Source organism: Eschrichtius robustus, chromosome 8 (assembly GCF_028021215.1).
Source record: "Eschrichtius robustus isolate mEscRob2 chromosome 8, mEscRob2.pri, whole genome shotgun sequence".
Taxonomy (NCBI): domain Eukaryota; kingdom Metazoa; phylum Chordata; class Mammalia; order Artiodactyla; family Eschrichtiidae; genus Eschrichtius; species Eschrichtius robustus.
In genome coordinates, this window is record NC_090831.1 from 100,500,174 (window position 1) to 100,519,731 (window position 19,558).

The window sequence follows — 19,558 nt, forward strand, 5'->3', positions numbered from 1 at the left end:
GGCATAAATACCTCCCACTTGTAGTCTCCACCTTCTGGTCACTCCCATCCCTCTCTTGCTCTCATTCTCCCAAACCAGCATCGGCCCCCCACCATCACCTCAAAGAATAAAGGAAAGAGAACTAATACTAAGTGCTCATGTTTGCTTTGGGGGCTTCTCCAAGAGGCCCGATATTTGATAATTATCTGTTCATATGTCTGGCACCAAACCAGACTGAGCTCAGCCACAGGACTGAAAACATAACAGACATGCATTCAGCATGTATTTTTCCAACACATGTGCACAGAATGCTTATCGTATACATTATTTCATCTAGTCACGCCAACAACACTTCAAAGGAAGCATTAGTATCCTCATTTCACAAATCACTTGTTTAAAACCATGTGATAAGAGGCAGTGCCATGATTCTAAACCCAGATGGGGCTAACTCTAATGTCAGATGTTGTCTATGGACTGCCTTAGTCTATTCGTATCTTATTTCCCGCCTCTTCTTTCCAACTTCCCACTCTATCCCTTTTCTAACTTCTGCAGATAGTTGTTTATTTACCATCTTCCCACTGGGTTTTTCAACCTGCCAAGTATCATTTCTAGAACACTAATTTGCCATCTTCTTTCTGATTCCTGTTACTTGAAGTGTAGCTATAAAATTAACTCTGCTGTTGTCTTTCACTTCTCCCAGATCAAAGACAATATGATTTTAGCATCTGGTTTATGTTTTCAATTTAATAATGCATAAAAATAACCCTTCAGGTTCCTCAGACTCTCAGTCTTCAGACTTTTTGCCTTAATAGAAATGCGTGTTCATTCCTTTTCATCTAGTAAAGAACTTCGTCTCACCTCAGATCACACCAACACAAGGACAATTCCAGTTTAGAGATCTCCAATTCCTACTATCTCTCAATTTACATTGTAACTATATCTTCCAACACTACTGTTTAACCATTTCCTCTTAAAACTCTCTTGGCTTCTAAAAGTCAAATGCCACTTCATTTTCCCCTGCTATCAATACTTCACTTGTCATGGGATTGAGGACTCTGAATCTATAAATAAAAAATATTTTTAAAAAACTGGAGGGGATATATGCAAGGGTTCGGGATACATCTAGCTTTAGTGTGAATACTTATTCTCTAAAGCTTTAATTAATCTGTTAAGGTGTTAAAGTAGTTTCTTACAAGTGAGAAGCGTAGATGACCTTTTGTCTCTGGATCTATAATAGCGAGACACCCCTAGGGGGCGCTCCGTCTCACAAAATACAAGTGACTGACAGGAGCGTGCCTAACGGATGGGATCACTTTAGAGGTGTGGCCTCACAGGAGAACCTCAGCCCACAAGAACGAGTTTGGGTCAGAAACAGGTCACAAACCTATTTAGAAGAGCCTTGGAAGAATATCTGCTAGAGCCTAAGCCAGTCCTGGGTGTCCAGAGATCGCAAAGCAAAGGCTGGGAGAGGTGAGCAACGTGCACTGGACAGATTGCCTTTCTCCATGGCATTCCCTCAGCTGACTCAGCAAAAGTGGATGGAGTTTGCAGACTTGCCCTGTTAGGGGTTCCTTGTGGCAGTCTGTATAGCATTAGATTGAGTTGACTTCTGGACAAAGCGTGCCGCGTACCCCTTTCTGATGGCCAAAAGTTATACCAACGTCTGCTACAGTCCACTCGTTATGGGAGTGAAGTGTCAGGCAATTAGCCTTTGAAAGACTCAAGCCCTAGTCCAGGAAAGGAGCAATAATGGGATATGAGTTAGGTACTGAGCAGAAAAAGATCATTTCCAGTGGAATCAGTGCATACAACAGACTTTCATGTTCTTATCCCCATAAGAGTGACCGTAATTCCTTCGAGTGAAGATCCTCCCAATTCCCTCACTGAGCCTGCTTTAGTCTCCGCCTCGACCTTTGACATCAACTGACGAAGGGCTATTTGTTTTTCCAATGCTGTATTAGAAAAAAAAAAAAAATACAGAAAGGCTCAGATATCAAATATGTATTTAAAATTCTGCAGCTCTGGGTGGACAGTCACATTTCAGGGGAAATGAGAAATGTTGTTTCCAGTCTGGGGAAGCCCACCCTTTCTGATCCTGGGCTAACAGCGCGCTCCGGCCGCCCCCGAGGACCGAAGAGCCCGGGTCTTAGCCCCGCCCCCTCGCCGGACAGTGGCTGCGCTGCCCGAGGGCCCCGCGCCCGGCGCCCGGCGCCCTGCTCCCCGCTCCCCTCCGCGAGTGCGGCCGGCGCGCGCGTGTGGCTCCGTGTGCCTGCGTGAGCGTGTCCGTGGGTGGGAGATGAATTGGAGTCATACGACTGGGTGTTTCCTTCCGAGTGGTTTTGATCAGCAATCCATTAGGGGATCATGGAAACTATTTTTTTTTTTTCTGGCTAAAAGGATGAAAACTGAGTAAGTACGTAGAACTTTGAACTTGAAACGGAATGGAACAAATAACAAGCCAAACCCTGCGGATGGTAACCATGTCCCTTCAGACCCTGTATTCCCTTTTTCTGTTAAAAGCCGTGAAGGCTTACAGGAAAGTGGCAGTTTAAAACGGAATGAAGGGAAGCAGTTAAGAAACATGAAAGGCTGAAAGCAGGACAGCTTTAAAACCGGAGGAAAAATGAGGAACTGCTAAGGCAAGCTGGCCCGCCTCCAGCTGTGCAACAGGCACTTTGCTTTAAACCTATTGCGTTCTCCGGTGCTGTTTTTAGACTCCAGATTTACTTTGCTGTTGTTTCTCTTTTCCTGTGAAGCTTTTACTGTGAGCTTAAGGATGTTGTGAAAAATAAGGCATTACCGGAAGCAACAGTTTGACAGCCTGGGGTACGCTCAGGTTATTAGTTACAATTATTATTATTTTGATGTCTTTTTTTAACCGAGGCCAACCACTTTTTACTGTCATCCATGGAAGGGCTCTTATTAACCGCCTCAGACTTTTGGGACCGATGATTCTTTGGCAGGATACTTCGGACAGTTCTTAAGTGGGGATGGAGCTATCTTGATTTGATTTAAGTTGTGGAAAAAGAAGACAGATTTGTGTTTTTCATGCTGACAAAAAATAGCTGCTATGACTTTTCCGGCAACGTGGACAGGGGCCAAGTGAAGCTGAACTGGTCATGGTCTGTCGTCCAGTGTTCCTTTGTCGTCGGCGATTTTGCCCCCGGCCCTTCTTGGTGGGCTTGGTGGTGGCAATCTGTCTCTTCTACCAGACCCTGACATTCCGGGGAGCAAGGAAGCTCACAGCGGCTGTCCCTGAGGCTGCCCCAAACACACCCACCGAAACCCAGGCAAGCAAATGCAAGGAAGGATTCTCCCTGGACAAGCAGTGCTTACTTCTCTCTGATAAGGCACAGGAAGTCAGAAAGGTAAGGCGGTCATAAGCTTAACCTTGACATTTTCTGCAAAGATAGCAGTCTGCCTCTCTCTGTCCCTTCTGTCAGACTAAAATTAACTTCCATGAGGTCTGAAAAGGATCCAGAGTATACACAGTCCAGACAGTGACCTTATGACAGTGAAACACATGTTAGCTTAAACTTCTTACATTTACTTCCAGAGAGTCCTGGTCATTATTTGATCTCTCAGAATTTCACTTCATTTCAGCTAAATGAAATAGACAATTCGGAGGAGATGGGAATGATGTGGATTCTTTCTAAAATACTGGGATTCTGAGAGATCTGAAGATTTACAGTTCAGGAACAAAAATCAAATATTCATAAAATTTGGTAAACGTTGAGTGTCTCTTTCCTCAAGGCAGTCAGTATGAGTGGTCAGACCATTCCAGACTTGAAGTTACTGCAAAATTACATTTTATAATGGGTTAAGTCTATTTGTCACATTTCTAAAGCAATATATTTATTTTTTTGAAGCATTTAAAAAATAGTATAATAGGCTTCTTCAGAAGAATTGACACTGCATTTTATTGCTTATAGAATTAGAAAAATACAGATTATTCTATACTTATACTATTCTAATTAACTTTACTAATCTTACTTGTCAAGTGTTGGAAAAACACAAAACACAAGTAAATACACAGAATTTCTATTTTAATATACCACTCTGTTCATGCCTGTTAGTGAAATGAAGACCTTTAAAATAATCCAGTCTAGAAAAGAAACAGAAAAACACACACAGATATTCATGATAGCAAAACCACTGATTTCTATGCTACAGCAATAGTGTAGCAAGATAATTTAGGAATCTGTAAGTACTATCTTATATCTACAGTAGATTTAGGTAGGTCCTATGATCATGGTTAGTGTTTGGAGAAGAATTTCTTGTTGAATACCAACACTTACTGCTACCATTATTGCTAACACCACACCATCTTGTTTTAAAAATTCTTTTATGTATTTCATTTCAGACTCATAACCCTTTGAGCTAGGTAAGATAGGTATGATGACACTCAAAGATGTTTAGGCAGGCCACATTATGACATACATGGTACATCCATCTGGTTCCTACTGCAGGGAAGATGCTCTAGATAAAAGTAAATTCAAAGCTCTGATAACAATTTGTGAAACCACAGCTGTAAGAACTTACTGAAATACGAGATAATATCAGGTTTGAACAAAGAAAATGTGAAGACTTTTGGGTGATTGAGTGACTTATTTTATCAACAATGTCAAGAAATACCTTGACCAAGAAATAGGACAAAAAAGCAGATAATATCACTAGAAACACATCGAGATGAAACTTCAACAGCAAGTGTGAATCAAATATTAAATTAATTGAAGAATTTGTATTTTTTGTTAATTTATACCAGCATTAACTTAACTCTTATCTACATTTTTAATACATCAAATTTATGATGGGTGTAAACTATGACTTTGAAAGTCACTTCTTGTTTGTTTCCAATAAGTATAATTTCTTTAAAAATATTTGAGACGGTTTTGCTCTTTAAGTACCTAAAATTTTTTCTAAGAACTTTGGACAAAAAGGTTTTTATTCATTAACTTACGGCCTTTCTTACTCACTACTTGACTTTACGGTGACTCCTGTTTTTGCCTGTAACTTAGGCATATGTTAACTGTTATTTGTAGGCTGTCACAGAAAATTCCATTTCAGCTTTGGACCTCCTGCCACTTATAAACCATCTGAAACTTATTGGCTGCTCGTGTAAAACATTCACTCTAGAATGTTCTTCACAAAAAATGCCTAACACATGATGATTTTTTTCCACAGTCTTAAATATTTTAACTGTAAGCAAGATTCTGAAGTCACAATTATAGTTCAGAAGCTCAGTGGATATGAAAACTGAATTTCCAAACATTTGCTACGTACCTCTATTTTCAGCTTAACTTGGGCCAGCCTTTGGTTTAGAGCAAGTTTTTATTAGACAGAAAGTATCATGTGGAAGTTAGTTAAAATCCAATATAAATTAGTTCTCCTTGTAATATATGTTCCAGAATAGAATCAAATAATAATCCCTTTTTGAAGATTAAATATTCTTTCAGACAGCTAAAGTGAAGAAAGAAATGTGTTTGGAGTACATACATAGATCCTTCTCAAAAACAGCTACTTAAGAAGTTCATTAAAAAGATAACTGATAAGATGCTACCTAGATTTTCCTCAAGACCTAAAATATAGCTTTTTAGGCATTTTATAGAAGATGCATTGTTTCTATCTATAAATTTTGGGTTTTGTTATTACTTTTATTGGCAAACCAAAATATTCATTTTACTAGCGCTTTCCCTTACTTGTATCCATCCATCTTTAGGTGATTTTTAAAGTTACCTAAACCAGCTGGTTTTGACCTAAGGTTCATGGATTCCAGAAAGTATTTGGATGTATAAGATGTCTACCAAACCCAAGCATTTTATGCAAAAAATGTGTGTACATGTATGTGCTGTTCTCTGGGAAAAACTATGATCCTCTTCAGATATTCAAACCTAAAGAAACACTAGGAAATAAGAAAGTGCTTAAAAAGCAGTACATTTCAACTTTAATTGCCCCTTCAGGAAGTGTAAGTTGGGTCTGAGTTTATAAATCTAAAAAAGGAAAAAAAATCTTAACGAATCCACTTGAGGACATTTGAAAAACGATTTCAGTGAATGCTGTAGTGTCTGCAGGGATAAACATTCTGAAACCAAAGTATACTCATAGAGTATTTCTCGAATCATAGTTTTCGTACTTTCATGAATAAGCAATAAGTATTTCCCAGTTGTTTTGGTTGTAGTTGTTTCTAAGAGAGGACCTTTTGTGCTTTACCAGCCAAGTAACGAGAGCGTTCTGTAGTAGCAAATATTTAAAGGTAAGTGACTGCTCTTTACACCTTTGTAATTGGGATCTGGTTCAATGTCTAAAACTGTTTTCAGCACAGATTGAGATCATGGTATGGTGTATGCCAACTTTCCATAGTGAGGAAGTGCCCTCCCTCCTCTGGCCAAATTTTAATTCTTTTTTCCATTTGAGCTTTACAAAGAGCCTTGCTAAGCAGATGTACTTTTGTCATTTCTTCTGGGTTTTCTCCCAGTATTAGTTGCTTGTGCTGTGTCTTAAAATTACTTCAACTTAATATATAAACTGAAGACAATTTCAGTTATCTTCACTGAAGTAGGTCACACAATAGATTTATTTATTTTCCTAGAATCTAACATTTCAATATTCCATAACATAGGAAGCACATTAAATTATAAACAGACACAATGGAAGAAAATTTCCTTGGTAAATCCTCCTTTAATGGAAACTTAGCTCTTTGGGGAGTATATTTGTACTCACCATAGCCATGTGTTTCTGATTATCTCTTGTTGATGTTCCACAAGGAGACTATTTCTTTGTTGTTTGACTCTTTGTTTTCCATTTCTTCTTGACTATTTTCAGTGACAGTTCCCTACAACTACTCTCCCACTGTCCAACCATACACCAATGCAGATAAGTGAATGTTTTCACTACAAATACTTTTTATTTAATCTGTTTCTAATAATGCATAATATATTTAACATTTGAAAATTCTAAAAATTACTTGTTTAGCCTAGGTTTTCCAGAAACAGAACCTATGGCAAACACTTAGATGATAATATTTTATTGGTTTGTGCAATCCCAGGAGTATGAGAGGGGGGAAAGAAAGAAAGAAGGAGAGCAAACACAAATGGGTGAATTATTGGGAGACATTTCCAGAGAGGCTGTATTAAACTACTGCATCTCAGAACAGGCACCGGGGGGGAAAAGGGCAAGAAGGACAAACAATTTATCTCTCTCCTGGCTTTCTCTTTCTTCCGTCTTTCATTGGTTAGAATTGGTCCCATGCTACCTCTAAGTAGTGTTGCGTGCACTCTCTGGGTGGCCATGGGGGAGCCAGGGCCTCGGTGGGTGCAGTGCTGCCAGGTAAAAGCGGGGTGGACCCTCCTTTCAATCTGTAATGTGCATAGGAGCGTCCAGGTCTCTGGTGGGCACGGTGGTGAAAAGTATCCATAGCTTTATGATCACAACAATGGCATGAGTAATGCCCTTTGGAGGGGTAGGGCAGGGTGATCTAGTGTTTGATCCAGTAGTTGTGCTAATTTTGCTTTCTAAAATCCACAGAGAATTTCTAAATATGTTCCTACTCTTGGGAAATAGCATCACTTTCTTTAAATGAAATATTTGTAACTATCTCACTGAGAACTCTCCTCTCCCACTGAAAAAAAAACCCTTCCTTCATCTTTACCTTTTCTCCTTCTCATCCCTTTCATTCATTCATTCATTTTCTTCATTTATTTAGTAAATATTTGTTGAACAATTTATACTTACCAGACACTGTGTCAGGTACTGGTGATACAGAAATATACAGCACTGTGAGACAGACAAGTAAATAAATAGAATGTTAGGGAATCCATAACTTTAAGACAACATTTTGAAAGATGAGAAGGAACTAGAAAAGGTAGAGAAAGAAAAGAGTATTACAAGCAGAAAACACCGCATTTGCAAAGAAGAAATTAACGAACGTGTGTGTGTGTGTGTGTGTGTGTGTGTAATGTGTTGAGGGAAGCAGAGCAAGAAGGCAAATAGATGAAGTGGAGAGTTCAGCAGGATCTAGATGTCGGAAATGTGGGCATGATAAGGAGTCTAGTTTCTGTCCTGAAGGCAACAGGGAACCCCCAAAGAATGAAAAGCAAAATGTGGCACGAATAGAGAGAACACTCCAGAATGCACATTGCAGAATGGACTGGAGGGGATTGAACTGAAGGCAGGCGGACCAGTTGAGATGCTGTTTTAGAGATGGGAGTGGTACGGCTGCAAGCCAAGGAATCCCAAAGCTTGCCAGCAAACCACCAGTCACTCAGAAGAGGCCAGGAAGGATTCCTCTACAGGTTTCAAGGGTAGCATGGCACTGCTGACACCTTGATTTCTGGCTTCTAGCCTCCAGAATTGTGAGACAATACATTTGTGTTGCTTTAAGCCACTCAGTGTGTGGTACTCTGTAATGGCAGCCCTGGGAAACTAATAAAATTGGGGAGGCAGAATGGTTCAGCACGTGAGCTGTCAAGTCAAATCAATAGCACTTTTTACCTTGCTACCTTGGGAACATTTCTTGACCTCTTCAGGATTTTGTTTCCTCACCTGAAAATGCATATATTATCATCTTACAAGGCTACCATGAAGCTTAAATGAGAGAAATCATGTGAAGCACTTGAAGTGTCTGGCGGGTAGGAAGTGCTCAGTTAGTATTAACTATCAGGATAATTATTATTTAATCTCTTTGGGGATTTACCCATCTCTGTAGTTTCTATAGACCCTAACATTTGGCCTTCCCAAAGTAGGTGAGCAATGAGTTATTGCTGCAATGAACATAAGTACGTGGGTAAGGAGAGTCTGAGAGGAAAGATACATTGAGTTTCTCTCCCTGTTCTCCAGCCTCTAAGCTATTGCCTTTTCACAGTAAAATGAGCCTTTAGAACCAAGAGAAAACCTAGGGAGGATGATATGTCACTCAGAGTAAGGCCTGCTCATCTCTAAGCAAGGTCTTCAGTTTGGGCTGAATTTTTTTTTTTTTTTTAAGTTTACGATGCTAGCACTATCCGCATGTTATAGCTGAGGATGTGGAGAGATGAGGTGGGTGTAGAGTAGGGGCAAGAGGTTAAGATTTTTGACCCTGAATAAATATTTATCTATTTGTTTACTATCTGTCTCCCTACATAGAATATAAGCTCCTTAACAGCAAGGACTTTATTTGACTGGTTTATTGCTACATCCCCAGTGCCAAAACAGTATCTGACATCTAATGAGCACTGAATAAATATCTAGTCAATGAATGAATAAATAAATGAATCATGAGTTTAAGGGTCAGAGACAGTCCTCTTTAAAGCAGAGGCCGGGAGATGAGAGGAACTCCTCCCCTCTCTCTTTTTCCCTTCACTGAACTCTCAGGTCCTCCACTCCGTCTTTTCCCTGTACCAATATTCCTCGAAGTCCTTCCTGTACCATTTCTTGCACTTTTGCCTAGTGTAACGATCTTGCATTTTGCTACATTGAATTTGCTTCATCAGTTATTATATATCTCTCTTCTTCTCTTGAGCTCATTTGTCTCTTTGGGATTCTTCTCCTCTAAATAAACATCCTCAAGTATCTACCATAAATTACAAAACAAAAAATCCTCTCCTAACCTGTATGCCTTGCTAAATACTTCCCATACCTCTTGGCTTCTCTGTCACCATCACTTAACCCATCTTTGTCTCAAGCAATTTCCATTTTTTTAACAGATTCTGCCCAAAATTGAGGTTTTCCTTTTACATGTTTTTATATTTTAACCAGATTTGGATGTAAATATCCTAAAATAGTGCTGATGGCATCTAAACACAGAGGTCTATGTATAGGAGGCTCTCAGGAGATGTTGTCAGCATACTAACAGGTATGTGATTTTCCTAGAATTGTTTGGGCTAATGATGAGCATTTAATGCTTGTGGATTTCTCTGAGATAGTTTTTTTGTTTGTTTTTATTAATCTACTTGCATATATTTTATTTTTTGATGTTTTTCTTATTAGTTATCTATTTTATACATATTAGTATATATATGTCAATACCAATCTCCCAATTCATCCCACCACCAGCCCCCCACCCCGCTTTCCCCACTTGGTGTCCATACGTTTGTTCTCTACACGTGTGTCGCTATTTCTGCCTGAAAACCGGTTCATCTGTACCATTTTTCTAGATTCCACGTATATGTGTTAATATACGATATTTGTTTTTCTCTTTCTGACTTACTACACTCTGTATGACAGTCTCTAGGTCCATCCACGTCTCTACAAATGACCCAATTTCGTTCCTTTTTATGGCTGAGTAATATTCCATTGTATATATGTACCACATCTTCTTTATCCATTCGTCTGTCGATGGACACTTAAGTTGCTTCTATGTCCTGGCTATTGTAAATAGTGCTGCAATGAACATTGGGGTGCATGTGTCTTTTTGAATTCTGTTTTTCTCTGGGTATATGCCCAGTAGTGGGATTGCTAGGTCATATGGTAATTCTATTTTTAATTTTTTAAGGAACCTCCATACTGTTCTCCATAGTGGCTGTATCAATTTACACTCCCACCAACAGTGCAAGAGGGTTCCCTTTTCTCCACACCCTCTCCAGCATTTATTGTTTGCAGATTTTTTGATGATGGCCATTCTAACTGGTGTAAGGTGATACCTCATTGTAGTTTTGATTTGCATTTCTCTAATAATTAGTGATGTTGAGCAGCTTTTCATGTGCCTCTTGTCCATCTGTATGTCTTCTTTGGAGAAATATCTATTTAGGTTTTCTGCTCATTTTTTGATTGGGTTGGTTGTTTTTTTAATATTGAGCTGCATGAGCTGTTTATATATTTTGGAGTTTAATCCTTTGTCCATTGATTCGTTTGCAAATATTTTCTCCCATTCTGAGGGTTTATAGTTTCCTTTGCTGTGCAAAAGCTTTTAAGTTTCATTAGGTCCCATTTGTTTATTTTGTTTTAATCGAAAAGATCTTGCTTGATTTATGTCAAAGAGTGTTCTTCCTGTGTTTTCCTCTAAGAGTTTTATAGTGTCCGGTCTTACATTTAGGTCTTTAATCCATTTTGAGTTTATTTTTGTGTATGGTGTTAAGAAGTGTTCTAATTTCATTCTTTTAAATGAAGCTGTCCAGTTTTCCCAACACCCCTTATTGAAGAGACTGTCTTTTTTCCATTGTATATCCTTGCCTCCTTTGTCATAGATTAGTTGACCATAGGTGCGTGGGTTTATCTCTGGGCTTTCTATCCTGTTCCATTGATCTATATTTCTGTTTTTGTGCCAGTACCATATTGTCTTGATTACTGTGGCTTTGTAGTATAGTCTGAAGTCAGGGAGTCTAATTCCTCCAGCTCCGTTTTCTTCCCTCAAGATTGCTTTGGCTATTTGGGGCCTTTTGTGTCTCCATACAAATTTTAAGATTTTTTGTTCTAGTTCTGTAAAAAATGCCATTGGTAATTTGATGGGGATTGCATTGAATCTGTAGGTTGCTTTGGGTAGTATAGTCATTTTCAAAATGTTGGTTCTTCCAGTCGAAGAACATGGTATATCTCTCCATCTGTTTGTGTCATCTTTGATTTCTTTCATCAGTGTCTTACGGTTTTCTGAGTACAGGTCTTTTACCTCCTTAGGTAGGTTTATTCCTAGGTGTTTTATTCTTTTTGTTGCAATGGTGAATGGGATTGTTTTCTTAATTTCTCTTTCTGATCTTTCGTTGTTAGTGTCTAAGAATGCAAGAGATTTCTGTACATTAATTTTGTATCCTGAAACTTTACCAGATTCATTGATTAGCTCTAGTAGTTTTCTGGTGGCATCTTGAGGATTCTCTATGTATAGTATCATGTCATCTGCAAACAGTGACAGTTTTATGTCTTCTTCTCCAATTTGTATTCCTTTTATTTCTTTTTCTTCTCTTATTGCCATGTCTAGGACTTCCAATACTATGTTGAGTAATAGTGGTGAGAGTGGACATCCTTGTCTTGTTGCTGATCTTAGAGGAAATGCTTTCAGTTTTTCACCATTGGGAATGATGTTTGCTGTGGGTTTTTCATATATGGCCTTTATTATGTTGAGGTAGTTTCCCTCTATGCCCACTTTCTGGAGAGTTTTTATCGTAAATGGGTGTTGAATTTTGTCAAAAGCTTTTTCTGCATCTATTAAGATGGCCATATGGTTTTTATTCTTCAATTTGTTAATATGGTGTATCACATTGATTGATTTGCGTATATTGAAGAATCCTTGCATCCCTGGGATAAATCCCGCTTGATCGTGGTGTATGATCCTTTTAGTGTGTTGTTGGATTCTGTTTGCTAGTATTCTGTTGAGGATTTTTGCATCTATATTCATCAGTGATATTGGTCTGTAATTTTCTTTTTTTGAAGTATCTTTGTCTGGTTTTGGTATCAGGGTTATGGTGGCCTCATTGAATGAGTTTGGGAGTGTTTCTTCCTCTGCAATTTTTTGGAAGAGTTTGAGAAGGTTGGGTGTTAGTTCTTCTCTAAATGTTTGATAGAATTCACCTGTGAAGCCATCTGGACCTGGGCTTTTGTTTGTTGGAAGATTTTTAATCCCAGTTTCAATTTCATTACTTGTGATTGCTCTGTTCATATTTTCTATTTCTTCCTGGTTCAGGTTTGGAAGGTTATACCTGTCTAAGAATTTGTCCATTTCTTCCCGGTTGTCCCTTTTATTGGCATAGAGTTGCTTGTAGTAGTCTCTTAGGATGCTTTGTATTTCTGCGGTGTCCGTTGTAACTTCTCCTTTTTCATTTCTAATATCATTGATTTTAGTCCTCTCCCTCTTTTTCTTGATGAGTCTGGCTAAAGGTTTATCAATTTTGTTTATCTTCTCAAAGAACCAGCTTTTAGTTTTAGTGACTTTTGCTCTTGTTTTCTTTGTTTCTATTTCATTTATTTCTGCTCTGATCTTTATGATTTCTTTCCTTCTACTAACTTTGGGTTTTGTTTGTTCTTCTTTCTCTAGTTCCTTTAGGTGTAAGGTTAGATTGTTTATTTGAGATTGTTCTTGTTTCTTGAGGTAGGCCTGTATAGCTATAAACTTCCCTCTTAGAACTGCTTTTGCTGCATCCCATAGGTTTTGGATCGTCATGTTTTCATTGTCATTTGTCTCGAGGTATTTTTTGATTTCCTCTTTGATTTCTTCAGTGATCTCTTGGTTTTTTAGTAATGTATTGTTTAGCCTCCATGTGTTTGTGTTTTTTCCTTTTTTTTCCCTGTGATTCATTTCTAATCTCATAGTGTTGTGGTCAGAAAAGATGCTTGATATGATTTCAATTTTCTTAAATTTACTGAGGCTTGATTTGTGACCCAAGATGTGATCTATCCTGGAGAATGTTCCGTGCGCACTTGAGAAGAAAGTGTAATCTGCTGGTTTTGGATGGAATGTCCTATAAATATCAGGTAAATCTGTCTGGTCTATTGTGTCATTTAAAGCTTCTGTTTCCTTATTTATTTTCATTTTGGATGACCTGTCCATTGGTGTAAGTGAGGTGTTAAAGTCCCCCCACTATTATTGTGTTACTGTCGATTTCCTCTTTTATAACTGTTAGCAGTTGCCTTATTTATTGAGGTGCTCCTATATTGGGTGCATATATATTTATAATTGTTATATCTTCTTCTTGGATTGATCCCTTGATCATTATGTAGTGTCCTGCCTTGTCTCTTGTAACATTCTTTATTTTAAAGTCTATTTTATCTGATATGAGTATTGCTACTCTAGATTTCTTTTGATTTCCATTTGCATGGAATATCTTTTTCCATCCCCTCACTTTCAGTCTGTATGTGTCCCTAGGTCTGAAGTGGGTCTCTTGTAGACAGCATATATATGGGTCTTGTTTTTGTATCCATTCAGCAAGCCTGTGTCTTTTGGTTGGAGCATTTAATCCATTCACATTTAAGGTAATTATCGGTATGTATGTTCCTATTACCATTTTCTTAATTGTTTTGGGTTTGTTTTTGTAGGTCCTTTTCTTCTCGTGTGTTTCCCACTTAGAGAAGTTCCCTTAGCATCTGTTGTAGAGCTGGTTTGGTGGTGCTGAATTCTCTTAGCTTTTGCTTGTCTGTAAAGCTTTTGATTTCTCCATCAAATCTGAATGAGATCCTGGCAGGGTAGAGTAATCTTGGTTGTAGGTTCTTCCCTTTCATCACTTTAAGTATATCATGCCACTCCCTTCTGGCTTGTCGAGTTTCTGCTGAGAAATCAGCTGTTAACCTTATGGGAGTTCTCATGTGTGTTATTTGTTGTTTTTCCCTTATTGCTTTCGATAATTTTTCTTTGTCTTTAATTTTTGTCAATTTGATTACTATGTGTCTCGGCATGTTTCTCCTTGGGTTTATCCTGTGTGGGACTTGCTGTGCTTCCTGGACTTGGGTGGCTATTTCCTTTACCATGTTAGGGAAGTTTTTGACTATAATCTCTTCAAATATTTTCTTGTGTCCTTTCTCTCTCTCTTCTCCTTCTGGGACCCCTATAATGTGAATGTTGGTGTGTTTAATGGTGTCCCAGAGGTCTCTTAGGCTGTCTTCATTTCTTTGCATTCTTTTTTCTTATTCTGTTCCGTGGCAGTGAATTCCACCATTCTGTCTTCCAGGTCACTTATCTGTTCTTCTGCTTCAGTTATTCTGCTGTTGATTCTGTCTAGTGTATTTTTCATTTCAGTTATTGTATTGTTCATCTCTGTTTATTTGTTCTTTAATTCTTCTAGGTCTTTGTTAAACCTTTCTTACATCTTCTCAATCTTTGCCGCTATTCTTTTTCCGAGGTCCTGGATCATCCTCACTATCATTATTCTGAATTCTTTTTCTGGAAGGTTGCCTATCTCCACTTCATTTAGTTGTTTTTCTGGGGTTTTATCTTGTTCCTTCATCTGGTATGTAGTCCTCTGCCTTTTCATTTTGTGTATCTTTCTGTGAATGTGGTTTTTGTTCCACAGGCTGCAGGCTTGTAGTTCTTGCGTCTGCTGTCTGCCCTCTGGTGGATAAGGCTATGTAAGAAGCTTGTGCAAGTTTCCTGATGGGAGGGACTGCTGGTGGGTAGAGCTGGGTGTTGCTCTGGTTGGCAGAGCTCAGTAAAACTTTAATCCCCTTCTCTGCTGATGGGTGGGGCTGAGTTCCCTCCCTGTTGGTTGTTTGGCCTGAGGTGACCCAGCACCGGAGGCTACTGTGTCTTTGGTATGGCTAATGGCAGACTCCGGGAGCGCTCATGCCAAGGAGTACTTCCTGGAACTTCTGCTGCCAGTGTCTTTGTTCCACAGTGAGCCACAGCCACCCTCTGCCACTGCAGGAGACCCTCCAACACTAGCAAGTAGGTCTGGTTCAGTCTCCTACGAGGTCACTGCTCCTTTCCCCTTGGTCCTGATTCACACACTATTTTGTGCAGTCTCTGTTTTCCTCAGTCCTGTCTAAGTCCTGCAATCAAATCCTGCTAGCCTTCAAAGTCCGATTCTCTGGGAATTCCTGCTCCCATTGCCGGACCCCCAGGTTCGGAAGCCTGACATGGGGCTCAGAACCTTCACTCCAGTGCATGGACTTCTGTGGTATAATTGTTCTCCAGTTTGTGAGTCACCCACCCAGTGGTTATGGGATTTGATTTTATTGTGATTGCGTCCCTCCTACTGTCTCATTGCGGCTTCTCCTTTGTCTTTGGATGTGGGGTATCTTTTTTGGTGAGTTCCAGTGTCTTCCTGTCGACGATTGTTTAGCAGTTAACTGTGATTCCGGTGCTCTTACAATAAGGGGTGAGCATTCATCCTTCTACTCCGCCATCTTGAACCAATCTCTCTCTGAGATAGTTGATTAGAGCTATGTTAAATTTTTACAGTGAAATATGCACATGGATGAAAAATTGTTCATACTGAGGGAATTTTATACAAATTCTAATTTGCTTACATTAGACAAACTTTAGTGAAGTCTTGATGAAGCTCATATTTAAGCAAGTTACGTTACATTTCCTTTGAATCAAGGAATTAATCAGTTTATAGTTGTCATTCTCTCTTGGTTTTTTTTTGCACAGTAGTGGCAATAGCCTCTGCCTCTTTCTCTCTGTAAGCAATTCTGTTTCTTGTTCTAATGGAATTGGAAACTCTCATAAGATAAACCCTCTGAAATGGAAACCACTGGATACACTGACATTATAAAAAGTGCTTCCTATTATCAACTTGGAGTCTGTGGCCTTTGGGGTGAAAAGAATGTTTTGGTTTTACTTTTCTGTTTGGTTTCCATTGGATATTTTTTCTAGGGAGCCATTCTCACTAAAAGGATGAGCTCATGTTCTAAAATAGGATTTATGTTCTCTAACAGAAACTATACCAAAGTTGGAAATCTGCAAGGTAAAAGTCCTTTGTCAACCTTTCTACTTTACAAAGACTTGTTCAAAATGCAAACCAAAATATCTTGGTTATCAGGCACAGGGTTAAAAAAGGAATATAATGATAGAAGATGCATTGATTGAGTCTTGGTTATATATAAGGATCTTAATGAAAAAAATTTATTCAACTTTCAATTAAATTCACTAATAGAGGCTATGGGTACTTAATAGATGAACCAAAGTAATAATTAAGAAGAGCACATGAATTTGAAAGTGCAGAATGGGTCCTATCAACGTGTTCTGAAATAGAACTGCATTTGGTTTCACTAATCCTTACTTGGGGACTCTGAATAGAACCCCCCACCAGTTTGCTTGTACTGCAACCCAATCAGGATAACTCTTTAAGGGGGAGGCTCTGAGACTCTGCATATTGATGGGGAGAACAGACCTGACTATCCCCAGCAAGGCTTCTAACCCCAAACCTGTTCAGTATATGGAATAAGCAGTCTAATAGAGCATCAGAATGTTGTGGAACAAACATGGGCTTTCTTACACATTGGTTCAAATTCCAGATGTGTCATTTACTAGCTATAGCACATAGACAAATTTTACCTAGATTTCTAAACTCTCAATTTTCTCGTTGGAAAAATGAAGCTAATTAAGCCTTACTTGTGAAAACTGAATATGTGTTTGAAAACAGTAAGCATGGTGACTGACCAGAGTTGGTGTTCAATAAATTTTGGTGTCCTTCTTGCCCCTGAGAAGCTGGGTTATGCTCTGACCACAAAAACAAGCACTTTAAATGGCTTATATTTGTTTCAATAATGCACATATAGTACATATTTTTGATCCTCAGCCTATGTGCTTTCTTCGTTATATTTTGCTTAGGCAGATGTTTAAAGCGGTGTGTCCTATACTAACAGTCTGTCACTTTTCTCTTTGACACTCTCAGTGCAGTCAAATGCAGGCACATTCCACTGGTTTTCCAGAGCTGTGCACAATACTTCCTTCTTCTCCCACTCAAGAAAGTGTTTGCCTGCAAGTAGTGGGCATGCAGCAGGTGTTCCCTGATTTATAAAGTGTAAATTATTACAAATTTTGATATTTTAATTCTTTTTATAGCCAATATCTTATAACATACCTCACAGCTGATCTTGACAAAAAGAACCCGGTATCTGCTGCCATTCTGACTATGACTAAGAGAGACATCTGGGGAGGAGTGGCCAATTCAGGATGGGAGAGAAAAAGGGGAAAAGCCTGATGACAATGACTAATCTATGGGAAGAAAGGAGAATTTATTTAAATAGTAATATTGCACCAGGATCCTGGTGTTTCTCGTCGGTTTTGCAATAAGAAAAAGTGGATGGTGTCGGGCTGGTGGTGTAGACTTCTGGAAACCTCCTGAACCACCTGTTAAAGGTCTGTGTATCTGAGGCAGATCCTGCTGTGCCCCACCCACGGTCTCCAGGCAAAAGAGAACACACACAGATGGGGACCTGGAACCAGTGCTGAAAAGTTGAGTGACCATGGACAAGTGACCCTTTGGGGTTCATTTTCATGGGCTGCAGCATGTGGGTGGAAATGCCTGTTACAGGGATGATATGGGATCAAATTAGGCACGAATTAGGCAGAATGCTTTGGAAAACATTGAGATTATAAAAGGCAGGCGACTAAACATTATCACATTTGTTAAAAGATAAACTGAGGCACATTGGAAATTTTAAGACTTTATTTGAGCAACAGTCGATTCCAATTGGGCAGCAGCAAACCCGAAGTGGCTAGGAACGCTCCGAGGGCACGAGCCCAGGGAGAGACTTTTACGCAGAAAAGGTGGAAGGAAGCAGAGTAGGGAAATTATCGATTGGCCACAGCTTAAAGCCTCCTTTGCTGCTTGTGATTGGTTGTCCTTAAGTGTCAGTTTCAAAACCTCCACTTTGATTTGCGTATATAGACCACTGGCATTAGAGCCACCTCAGTCTCCAGGCCTACTTGTTCAATTAATTTAACACGTCCCAAAGAATAATGCCATGAAAATATTCTCATTGCACTTGGCGCCTCTTGAGGGAGAAGAGTGCATATATACAGCATAACTGTGAGTACCAGGAATACTCCTTTTTTTTCTTTAAAAACTTACAGTATAGTGTGCTATACAGATGTCAGGTTATACAGTTATTTTTGAAAATGCCACTAGGAGTCCAAATTGGCCCTGTCACAGTTGAGTTTCATTGTTTCTTTAACAAGTGATAGGAAGTATAATAGCATTCCAATAGTTTCAGCCCTAAGCCTGCTTCTTTCCTAGTGGAAAATCTAGCATTAATTTAGCCAAAGTGCACAGATGCCTCAGGAAAAATGGAACAGGAAATTAACTTTTACGTAGCAGGCAGGAACTGCCTGACTTTAGCAAAGTATCAGCCAGAAAGTCAATTTTCATACTGAGCAGTAAACCTTCCCTACTGGACACACCCAGAGGGCAGAAGTGATTTCAAATGGGTTTTTCCTCACTCCTCCATTTATTATTAATTATTTTTTCCAAGTAAATAGTGAAAATTAGTAACACATCTGAAGCTTCCTACACATAAGCTAAACCTATTTATCCATGTATTTTAGTGCTATACATAAGCTATTTTTAGAGCAGATAGATTTGGAGCAGTTAATTTTCTTTTTCATGCGGGAGTATAGAGGGAAAAAGAGGTAAGCTGATTACTTTTCTTTTAAAGAAACAATGGTTAAAGTAATACTATGTCTGCTTTAAACACACTTGTTTGCTGTAGAGCAGAGAAAATGTATTTGTGAAAATATCTTCTGTCAGAAATAGAAACCTCAAGAAGCTAGAATTGTCTCCTGCTTTTAATATAAAATAACAACACTTTAAAAGGAGCCCTTTTCTGTGATATAAATGGGAGGATGTCTCATCATCCAAAGATGTGCACATGATCTTAAGCACAATTCTTAGCAAAACCCTGAACAAAGTAACCAAGTACTTGCAATAATGTAACCACTCCCTGGGAAGTCTAGCATTTACACAAAACCTTCTAATAAATTACTGGCAGTTAGATCCCGGCAGGGATCAAGTTTACACAATGCCTGGCACATAAAACGTTGAATGAATGGATGAATGGGAACTCGTATAATTCACGCTGTGTGTCCAGTACAGGACTTCCTGTGGTGGCCAGCAGTCCTTAAATTCTTCTTTTGGGCTTTCAATTGGATTCTTAAACACTGATCTCCACTGGGTTCATCCAGGTCCTTCTCCATTTATAAGATGTCCTTACCTCCTGCTTTCCTGAGAAAACCAAAGCA

General features: G+C 39.0%; 1 protein-coding gene across 3 annotated transcripts in view; it reads left to right on the forward strand.

Moving 5' to 3' along the window:
* Nucleotides 1–2,163: 2,163 nt before the first annotated feature.
* The window catches only part of CPED1 (cadherin like and PC-esterase domain containing 1), a 296,363-nt gene continuing 278,968 nt past the window's right edge, over nt 2,164–19,558 (forward strand). For 2 of the 3 annotated variants that reach the window (XM_068549367.1, XM_068549369.1), the window contains exon 1: nt 2,164–3,347. In XM_068549367.1, the coding sequence (XP_068405468.1) occupies nt 3,099–3,347 (249 nt within the window). In that variant the 5' untranslated portion in view covers nt 2,164–3,098. The remainder of the gene's footprint in view (nt 3,348–19,558) is intronic. The other variant, XM_068549370.1, reaches the window with a different exon arrangement.